Below are 11,212 nucleotides of genomic sequence, written 5' to 3'. Positions count from 1 at the left end.
AAATGCTTAAATATACACACACAGTTACTGTCCCTCCACACATACGACTCAGTTCTGCTTCTATGCGCCATCTTTGTTTACTCCCACCCAGACTTACTGACTTTAGAATTTAGAATTTAGAATATTCTTTATTGTCATTGTCACAAGTACAATGAAATTGAAAGATGTCTCCGGTCAGTGCAACATCACGAAAGATAAATACTTAAAAACTATAAGAGATATGATATAAAAGATAGAAATACATATAAAATACAGTGTTCTCATACAGTAAATACACCCAAGCAATCCAGGCCTAAGGCCCCATACAGACACTCAACATACGACCTAGTTGCTATATCACTCAAACAATCAATCACTCAGTCAATTTGTTAGCGCATCCAACAAAACGTGTCTGAAAGCATTCCAACATCAAGGGCACAAATGACAACAGGGGCAATGAAAGTCATCTACTTTTAGTAGCATTGAGACATGATATTGCAATTGGGTAGAAACTGTGTTTGAGTCTGTTAGTCCTTGTGTGTGTTGTTCTATACCGTTTACCTGAAGGCAGCAGTTCGAACATGGAGTGTCCAGGGTGTGAGGTGTCCTTTATGATGTTATGGGCTCTTTTGAGGCAGCGGGAACTGTGTAGGTCTTTCAGTTTGAGGAGAGGGCAGCCGATTGTCCTTTGGGCAGCGTTGATTACTCCCTGGAGTGCTTTCCTCTGAGCCACTGTGCAGCTAGCGTACCATACGCCTATGCAGTACGTTAGTATGCTTTCGATGGAGACTTCTGATTGGCCAACATTTCTACACGGATAGGAATATAGCACCACCTGCTGCTGTGGCATGTTCCTAGCAGCGTTTTCCTTCGTTTTTGGCTTTTATGTGTGGACGGGATTTTTTTTATTAATGAAAACGGAAAATCTTCGTTTTCAAAAATACCCGTGTACGTGTGGACGTAGCCTCAGTGTAACTACCGCCTCTCCCCCCTCTTCCCAGCGTAAAGCACAAGGCTCACATGCTGAGTGAAGCGGGAAAAAAGTGTGAGAGAGAGGGTGAGAGAAAGAAAAAAAAAACCCATGGCTCGCGTCGTTCACGTCAAAGATCTGGCTCTAATAGCCATTTCGTTTGCGACCGACCCATCACTAATAGCAACATTATACAACTGTAATAAGTTACGTGTGTGATATTTATATTTGTGCTTTCCTCAGGAGAACAATCTGAAATAGATGAAGACCTGGTTAGCATGGTGATTGAGGACTCCCAGCCATTTAGCATTGTGGAGGAAAGGAGGTGAAGTGTTTGCTATGTGCCAGGGAGCTGGGATATAACAACACCTCATCCATGCTTAGGCACTACAGAGCTTTGCATGAGAATAAGGGGGACACCGATTGTGGAGCAAGACCAGGTGAGCCATCAAATGCAATGATAATATAGGATGCAGTAATGTTACTAAATGATATAACAATATTATACAACTGTTATAAGTTACGTGTGTGATATTTATATTTGTGCTTTGTCTTTATTGTGTTTCCTCAAGAGAACAATCTCCAATAGATGGAGACCTGGTTAGCATGGTGATTGAGGACTCCCAGCCATTTAGCATTGTGGAGGACAAATGATTCAAAAGATTTGTTAAATCATTAAATCCTAGCTATTTTTTCCCCACTAAAAAGGTCATAAAAGAAGTGAAAATGTAGTTTTTACATAATTTAAATTGAACAGGCAGGACTGTGTAGCTGTTCATACCTCAACGTTAAAAAAGCACAACCACTGTCCACACCCCAACCACACCTCATTGATCATTTCCATTTTAAGCATTTCCAAATAATCATTTTCCATACTGCCAGTATAAATATACACAGTATGCTGCCATCACTACAATATACATGTTTTACACACTCCTTTTGTTGTTGACATTTACAGGCTGTGTGCAAAAGGCCACACTCTTCAAATTCATGCCAACTAATATTTTTACGTCCAGTAGGTGTCCTACTAGAGCAAATGAAGCTTCAAGAAGCTTTGCGCTGGGATGAACCAATTGGATGAAAAGCTTCAGTGCTTCATGAAGTTTCATCTGCCCATCACTATCAATAACCTTTTAAATATAATTTGAAATTAGCTGAAAGATACAATACCAAAAGTAGACCTGGAGTGTGTGGTACATTTTCCAACATATATGGGAGGAAAAGGTAAAAGGCAAAAACGCGGCTGTGTGCACGCAGGAGAAGGACCCAAACGCAAAATTCACCACACAGGAATTAAACTCAAAAAGCTGCTTTATTGCAGAACGGCACAAAAAATATAACAAAACTAAACTGAGACAAGGATAACTATCACACAGGGAAACACAGCCATGAGAGAGACTATGATACTGACAAAGAGAAACACAGGGGTTAAATATACTGGGGGATAACGAGGTAATGAGACAGAGAAGGAGAGCACAGCTGGGAGTAATCAGGCTGGACGAGCCAAGGGAAGCAAAACTAGAAACACTGACATGAGGCACGGACCTTCAAAGTAAAACAGGAAACACACTGAACTCTAGACATGTAAACTTAACAGCAACTGGGGAGACAGAACATAGGGACCTGAAACATGGTACAGAAAGGCACAGTAGACACAACATGGAACACAGGGAAGCCATATTACAAAACCTAAGAAATAAACCTATGATAACCATAACTGAAACCTAGGGAAATAACAAACACAGTACAACAAAGGACTCAAAACATAACCCATAATATAAAAAACACAAGAACAGAAAGACTCAGAACTGTGACAGCAAAAACTATTATCATAACAATAACTCTGAATATGCTAGAGTTTGCTCCCAGCCACTAAAGTTCAATTGAAGTTAACTTTACAGATACGAGAACAGCCAGAATGCATTACAGCTGATATCCTGATCAAATTTGAAGTCAGGTAAGGTTTGGGGCTCTCATGGACCTATTTATGGCTGATATTTTTATAGTTATCAACCATCAAAGCAAAAGCAGAAGGACAGTGTCAAAGCTTTTAAAAGAGACACTGCAAATCAAAACAAGAGACTAGAGCCTATCAGGGAAAACTAGTGAGTGGACCTCTGATTCAAGAATTTCTACCAAACTACAACTGCAGCTGAACAAATGAGCTGTTGGTGGAACTTTACACTCTGAAATATTGAAAGGTTCAAAGGATGAGACAGCTCAGCACAGCATGTTATTAACTTCACACATGAAGTGGTTCAGTCCAGTCAGTCTTCAGTTTTGCAGCCACCGTCCACATCCTGCTTCTTCGACTGGTCGTCACGGTAACTCTGGACTTTCCTCCAACGAATCCTGAAGTTTCTCAGTCCTTCTGACAGCATGAGGCCTGACAGCTGGACAAATGTGCAGATGATGAAAAACATGAAGCATAGTTTGAACTTGTGTCAAGTTTGTGTTGGTGACTGAACTGCTGACCTGCTGTGAAACCTGCTGCTGGATCTCTGTGCTGTGCATGTCTGCCTCTGACTGAAGCTTCATTTTCACCACTGTTTGCTTTGTCACTGCTAAAAATGAACCACATATAACAACACAAACATTAGTGTTTTACATGATGACAGGATCTTACAGTGTTTGCATTCTGGACCTCACCTGTGAAACAGAAAAAACTGAATCTGGTGGTGCAGGGGCCATCTTCCCATGTCCCCGTCATTAAATAAAATGCTCCACAGTACTCAGTGTGATAATAGTTTCTAGGCTCAAAAGGCGCCCAGTTAGTGAATGTGGAGGTTGTGTTGTCAGACCAGAAGGCCCAGGGATCCCTGTAGAGACCAATCCACACATACTGAACCCCTGATCCATTCAAAGTGAGCGTGATGTTGGATTTCTCCTCTTTGCTTCTTATACTGGTCAGGTCTGTGTGGTATGTCCTGCAGTACGACTGAGCCGCTGACCAGGAGCGGCTCTCCTTCACTAAGATGTAACTTGTGTTTTTGGCTGCAAAAAAGGATTAATTGAAACACACATTCTGAATCTCATAAAATTGTAGGGATATCAAGGGCAACAAATCTTTTTCCTACCATTGTAACACAGGAAAGGGTAAGAATCTCCACAGGGTCTATCATCCATCTGTGTTTGTCCCTGAAGAGCCACACAGTATTCCCTTGCATTTACACAGTCTGGTTGACCGTTAGCCCAGATCAAAAATTCATGTTTACTGCCAACATAGAAAAGTTTTTCCTCCATGGACCACTTCCAGCTGTAACGATCATCATAGAGTCCTATCCAAGCCCAGTCATTGATCCTTGGTGAAATTGAGAGAAGCAGTTGGTTGATGTTGCTGTTGTAGATGGTGACCAAGTCAGTGAAGTGTTCTCTGCAGTAACTCTGAGCTTCAGTCCAGGTCATCGGCTGGTTCACAAAGTGGTATTCTCTGGAGTGGGGAGGAAGAGTGGAAAGTCCTCCTGAGAAAAATAAAACAAAGGTTTTTTATAGTGGAAACTGGGCGAATCACTGAAAAAGACAAATTTACAAAAATAAAAATTACAACCATTTAAATAGTCATATTATATGGAGACTAACTAGAGGTGGGAAGTTACAAAGTAACTTACAAACATAAAAGATAGTTCTGTGCTGTGTTTATCACCAGGGCTTACGCCACACAAGCAGATGAAAGAGGTAAAAACATGTAGTTTATATTGGGGATAGATGATGAATGGGAGGGAGAGCCTTCAGCTTTCAGGCCCCTCTTCTGTGGAACCAGCTTTCAGTTTGGATTCAGGAGACAGACACTATCTCTACTTTCAAGATTAGGTTTCAACCTTTACTTTCCTTGAAAGATGGCCGCCTCTCCCTGATCCTGGTTCTGTTGGAGTTAAAAAATTTAGTTTTCCAACCCCTACTGTTGCCAAATTGCTTGCTCATTCATAGAGAGTCATATGATTGTTGGGTTCTTGTCACAAATTTGTTACAATGTATTATTGTAGGGTCTACCCTACAATATAAAGCTACAATGTTTCAGTAAAGAGTGACTTGTACTTCTGGCCCATTAAGCAACGGTTTAACACATTTCACTGCAAACTATAAAAGGAATCTGGATTTAAATAGAACATTGTGTTGAATTAAGTGTAGGAAGCACTAGTATACAGTGTCTATGGAACAAATCTCCTTCAACGTTCACAATGACCAAAGTGAGGACTACAGGCATTTCTCTCAGTCAGCTGATTGTGTTTAGGGAAAAAAGCAGCTAAATACACTGAGACTGCTCCACGTTGCTAGTGAGTTAACTTTGGATGTCTGTAGGTTTTGTCAAACTTGGAGTGAACAAAAGCAGCAAAACAGTAAAAGATGCAGACAGTGAAATTCTGATTTATTTCATGAATACAATGAAACATTTTACAGTCAACAGAAGAAAGTAGCATATATGATAAATGGATACTACAACATAACACGGACAGTGAGAAGTAAAACTCATCGTCTTACCAGATGCTATATTCTTTAAACCTAAAATAAACCACTGAAATTAGAGTTTAGTGTTGTGAGTCATCTATTAAAAACATTAGGTTCTTGTTTCACAATGTGCATGAACTCAAAAGTTTCATATTTATAAACTATCGAAAAGAATACTGTCACGATCCTGGGTCTTTTGACCCAGCGTTTTGAGTTTTAGTTTATGTTTAAACCCTTCAGGTTTTCTAAGTTCATTTTTTATTATGCCTAGGTTGTTATAGTTCTTTGTTATTAGATTCCCCTTGTGTCTTCCACCCATGTTAAGTGTCCCTTGCACTTCATGTGTTTCATGTCTGTGTCTTACGTTGTAGTTCAGGTTGTCATGTCTGCGTCTTATGTTTCCTGTTTTATTTTGAAGAGGTCTGGTGTTCCTGTGTTCATCGTGTTTAGTTTTACTCTTCCACTGTGACGTCGTTATGTTCATGTGTGTCAGCTGTCCCCCATGTGTTCCCACTTCTCTCATTAGCCTCCTGTGTGTATTTAGTCTGTGCGTTCTCATTCAGTCTTTGTTGGATCGTCTGTGTTGTTCCCGTGCCAAGTCCTGCGTTCAGGTTTTCATTCATATATATAAAACACCCAGCACGCCCCTGCGGGCGGTTTATCCTTCAAGCTCGGGTCCTCTACCAGAGGCCTGGGAGCTTGAGGGTCCTGCGCAGTATCTTAGCTGTTCCCAGGACTGCGCTCTTCTGGACAGAGATCTCCGATGTTGTTCCCGGGATCTGCTGGAGCCACTCGCCTAGCTTGGGAGTCACCGCACCTAGTGCTCCGATTACCACGGGGACCACCGTTACCTTCACCCTCCACATCCTCTCGAGCTCTTCTCTGAGCCCTTGGTATTTCTCCAGCTTCTCGTGTTCCTTCTTCCTGATATTGCTGTCATTCGGAACCGCTACATCGATCACTACGGCCGTCTTCTTCTGTTTGTCTACCACCACTATGTCCGGTTGGTTAGCCACCACCATTTTGTCCGTCTGTATCTGGAAGTCCCACAGGATCTTAGCTCGGTCATTCTCCACCACCCTTGGGGGCATCTCCCATTTTGACCTCGGGACTTCCAGGTTATACTCGGCACAGATGTTCCTGTACACTATGCCGGCCACTTGGTTATGGCGTTCCATGTATGCCTTGCCTGCTAGCATCTTGCACCCTGCTCTCTCTCTCTCTCTATCTATATATATATATATATATATATATATATATATACATGCTCATCATCATTGCCATGTTTAGTAGTGATGGCCAAATGAAGCTTTCTGAAGTACTGAAGCTTGTATTGAAAAATAGTTCACTACTCGAAGCTTTTCAACACAGTCCTCTCTGGTGACATCTGGTGGCCAAAAATATGAAGAGCAACTTGAATCCACAAAATAAAACCGCTTCATTATGATTGCCCACTCTACAGAGTGGAATTCTGTCTGATATTGGGCCTCCGTTGTGTTGCTTTGAACGTGTATTCTTTGGTGGTTAAAAAAATGTGTTTTATTTGTTTAATAAATAGTTTTGACCAGTAAACTCTCCTTGTTTAAACATGCACCATGGTGTGGTCTTTCTTTGCTTGTGACTTATTGATGTTGGTAAATACAATAATTGAAAAATACCACATTACACAAAATATACATATAATAATGTACAACACATTATGGAGTATGCTTCTGCTCTGAGGTCCTGCCTCCTTGTACTTGTGCAATTAACCGCTAGACAGGTGTATTTATAAATAATATTATATTAGGGAAATTTTCCCAGACATATTTTTGACCTGGGGGTAGAATTGATTGTGAAATGGAAAGGAAAATGCTTATGAACTTGGAAATTAAAAACATGATGCATTTAAAGTAGCCCTTTTCCATTTTTATTTAAGAAGGGAATTTGTTCTAGTGTGTGATGGCCGAACCTGTTCCTTTTCGTGGAGATAATTTCTCCTGCCTTAAGGGAAATCCCTTCACATGGAACAGAGGAGGCTGGAGTGCACAGAAACTGGTAGAGATGCAGTTTTACAGTCTACCTGGGCCCCATCAACTATCAGCTAAAGAGAATAAATAAATGAAATTGCTGCACATTTGGCAGACTAACATTTTCAGATTAATTAAACAATAAAATATATATTTTTACAACATTACATGTAAAGAGTAAAGTGGAAGTTTTTCTAAAGTTATTTAATGATATTTATATTATGGAAGCAGATTTTTGACATTTTACCTTTTTCCCGTTTTCAGATATAATAAACACGCACAAAACAAAAGCAAACGGCCAGAACACAAAGCTGGAAAACCCACCCGATTGACAAAAATCAACTCAATATTCTCCCACACAACAGATGTTAGAATGTCTGCACCTGGGTCCAGTCTTCAAACTCCACGCAGTTTGCCTCGGCAAACTGTGACAAATACATTTATTTCGATATATGAACTACACTTCTTGTAAAAGAAAAGCTGATTGGAAATGCATTCAAAAAAAGCTCCTGCCATGACCTTCCTTCTGCAAGCACACACTCACATAGTAGCACATGCAGCATCTCACTCACACATGCACACACACATGTCACGTTTTAAGCGCGGTTTGAATAATCAGCGCTGACAGACATTTATGAAGCGCAGGCTATAACAGACATGCTTACCGTGTGAAAGGACCGCGGATGTCTTGGAGCAGAGCAACACGTTGTATTGTTGGTATTCTCTTTTGCATAAACAACAACCGACTGTCAGAAACGCTCTGTCTGGGTAACAAAATCGGCTCCAACGCGCGCCCAGGCATCAACCGTCTTTCCACCGGCTGGCTTGACCCTCAGCTTTCATGCTGGGATCTGCAGCACAACCTCGCACTGTCCCCTGGGGCACGGCAAAAGTTGTAAGTCCTAGTTTGTGTCTTCACTGCTCCCAGAGAAATAACAATTAAAGAAAGGGCTTCAACACGAATTGTCCACAAGCACGTTCATTTTCAGAAGTAAACAAAAAAACTTGCACCAGCCATACTGTTCATAGCCACAGGAGAGAAAGCTGAAAACTTCCCAGAAACTGAAATTGTAATAAATTGATCAAGCTAAAGCTGCCTCTACATCATTTTGGAAAGTTCCCGAGCCTTTATAGCCAAACAAACTCTGTGCGAGACAAATAATATGTAGAATTAAACATCTACAGTTTATTGAGACACACAGGTCAGTACCTCGCTATTGTCTCTAAACATTAAGATCCATAAAAAATCAGTTTTATCAACAGAGGACACATGAAAGGAGCAAAGCTAACAGTTCTGAAGAGCGGTGCACGCTCTCATTTCACAAGTTGGCCTACATTTTCCAGAAAGACGACACAGTGAAAACCTGTAAAAATACTGAATTTAAAAAAAAGGTTCACACTATGTTTCACCAAGTTAAAAACAAATCCAGCGAAGCTGCTTCTAACACAAACAGTTATCTTTCAGATCAATGGCTAAAGAGCACCATTAAAAAAATTTGATCCTGCATTTACAAAAGTAATTCCTGTTTGTATAAATTCACACTGAAAATATCACTTTATAAAACAGATAAATCTAATTAAAATGCGCCCCCCAATACTTACTCTCCCCACTCCACCGCTCTGTCTCTATCTCCCTTTCTGCTGTTCGTGTTGTGTTGATTGGAAACACGCCTGAGCTATATGGTAATGTTCAATCATATGTTACATGCAGCAAGCCTTTTTCTCCAGTCAATAGCATGAGGGAAAGATATTGCGGGAGTTTTCTTCGGCTCTGATGGCCTCGATTGAGCAAGTAAAACAGTGTGCACCTGATGTTAAGGCTAAGCTTGTGCACACTTTCAGTGGCTGCGGCAGTGGCTAGGTGGGAACACCCTCGCCAAGTGTCTAAGCTGCGGTTGTTTAGTTACTACGAGCACTTTGTACGGTGGTTTGCCATGTTGGCTGTTCCCCTACATAAATTGATGGCTTACTTGGCTGGCAAGTAGGTCAAAGTGGGGATCAGGAGAGGTCGTGAGCACTCCCTGGACATGCGAGCATGAAGAGAGTTTTGAGGTCCTAAAGTTAAAGTTGGTATCTGCTCCTGTATTGGAGTACTCAGACTTCAAACGTCTTTTCATTTTAGAGATTGACGGCAACCACAGTGGCTTCCTGATACAACTCTCCCCTTTAATCTGGGCTTGGAACCAGCACTAGCAATACCTCGCGATGCGGTTAATATCAGTACTAATTAGAATGAGGAGAAAAACAACTAGAAAAAGAAACATATTGATCCCTAATGATGCAGCCGAAGGATGAAGTTTGTTAGATTTAATATTACAGAAAAAACTGCAAAGATTTTCAATAAATCAAAGATATAAATGTGAAAAAATAAAGAACTTATATTTAAAATGAATGCAGGTATTGCGGTATGAGAAAATAAAGATTTTCTCTGTCTGTGTGTTAGATGTGTTAATAAATATCTAATTTTAAAAAATTAACATGTAATCTGATTACCCAAATAACATCAGTTTTTTTCCCCATTATGATCATGGGTTATAATTCAAATGTTTAAAATATTAATATTACTGACCTGAGAGCAGCAGGATGAGCAGTAAACAGGTTTCTTCCATTCTGGGCATCTGTACAACAGATATAGTCATCATGATTATTATTGTACCATAATTATTATCACCCATTCTTGTCATTTAAGATTCATTAAAAACTAAAAAAACTGATGGACATTATGGACAATGCCAGGCATCCTCTGCACACGGCCATTAACAACCAGAAGAGTCTGTTCAGTGACAGGTTGCTTCTCCCCAAGACAAGAACTAACAGACTTAAAAACTCTTTTGTCCCACACGCCATCAAACTGTTTAACTCCTCTCTGGAGGGGAGAGGGAGGGGAGACAGGAGGACAAAGGAGGGGGGAACAACTAAGCTGTAGTGCCTCTTCACCTCACTGTGCAATACCTTTTGTTAATAGTCAACGGTGCAATAGACTCCATACTTGAAATGTGCAATTCACTTGTATTTTTATTTTTATTCCTATTTATTCTATTTATCCCCTTCGTATATTTTATTTATATATGTCTCTGCATTTATATGTGTGTGTGTGTGTGTGTGTGTGTGCGTGTGTGTGTGTGTGTGTGTGTGTGTGTGTGTGTATATATATATATAATATTCTGTAACTGTAACTTCTGTCGGTGCTGTGCTTTTGGAAACCGAATGTCCCAGAGGAACCCACCCGAGGGATTAATAAAGTTTTATCTTATCTTATCATTATCTCCAGTAAAACAAAGTAATGTATAATAGGTTTCTTAGTACATCTTCTTTGGCATCCTCTTAGCTTGACATTGTTATTTAAATGGTCTGTACTTGTATAGCGCTTAAAAAAAAAAAGAAAAAAAAAAAAAAAGGTTTCTTAGTACATAGTTTGGTGCGCATGTCTACAATAATTACATGCAATATTTTTTGAATATTTAAAATCTATAATCTGTAGATCTATAGTCTTGACACAATTGGACACCCAAAGCCTGTCTATTTCAAAATGTTTAAATCAGAGTGATAAATTAATGACGACTTACCTGACAACTTATCTTTTCATCTGCTGACTGAAGCTGATGTTCAAAGAGGTTTTTCTTTGTTCTTCACACATATTTTACTGTCAAATTAGGACACGTGTACGGAGTGAACTTCCTGCAGAATTTGTGTGTCCCTAACTGATTAATTTAAAACAAAAATACAAGTTTACTTTCTGACAGTAGAGAATGAGACACCTTTCCTGGCCTAAGGACGGTGAATCTTATTTTATCTCTTTAATATTGCT

The 11,212-nt window shown here is 40.0% G+C and overlaps 1 protein-coding gene across 1 annotated transcript; it reads right to left on the bottom strand.

Annotated features, from left to right (window-relative positions):
* Positions 1–3,083: 3,083 nt before the first annotated feature.
* LOC147333824 (C-type mannose receptor 2-like) lies at positions 3,084–10,037 on the bottom strand. The gene is made up of 5 exons (XM_086270756.1): positions 9,974–10,037; positions 4,027–4,410; positions 3,599–3,943; positions 3,425–3,513; positions 3,084–3,342 (listed from the first exon to the last, which is right to left on the bottom strand). Exons 1-5 carry the CDS (start codon positions 10,020–10,022, stop codon positions 3,217–3,219), a joined length of 993 nt encoding a protein of 330 aa, XP_086126882.1. The 5' UTR covers positions 10,023–10,037; the 3' UTR covers positions 3,084–3,216.
* Between the last annotated feature and the right edge of the window lie 1,175 nt (positions 10,038–11,212).

Source organism: Aulonocara sp. 'chitande type north' Nkhata Bay, linkage group LG3 (assembly GCF_057382095.1).
Source record: "Aulonocara sp. 'chitande type north' Nkhata Bay isolate Kocher_YH1m ecotype deep benthic linkage group LG3, A_spYH_male_GT1.1, whole genome shotgun sequence".
Classification (NCBI taxonomy): domain Eukaryota; kingdom Metazoa; phylum Chordata; class Actinopteri; order Cichliformes; family Cichlidae; genus Aulonocara; species Aulonocara sp. 'chitande type north' Nkhata Bay.
Note: the sequence above shows the minus strand (reverse complement) of the source record. Positions and strands in the feature narration are given on the sequence as shown.

What these genes read in the sequence shown, in the direction of transcription:
- LOC147333824 (XM_086270756.1), bottom strand. Translation starts at nt 10,022, where the DNA reads ATGCCCAGAATGGAAGAAACCTGTTTACTGCTCATCCTGCTGCTCTCA. An exon ending in GCTCATCCTGCTGCTCTCAG is followed by an intron (nt 4,411 to 9,973) that starts GTCAGTAATATT and finishes TATTTTTCTCAG; the next exon opens with GAGGACTTTCCACTCTTCCT. An exon ending in CCCTTTCCTGTGTTACAATG is followed by an intron (nt 3,944 to 4,026) that starts GTAGGAAAAAGA and finishes CCTTTTTTGCAG; the next exon opens with CCAAAAACACAAGTTACATC.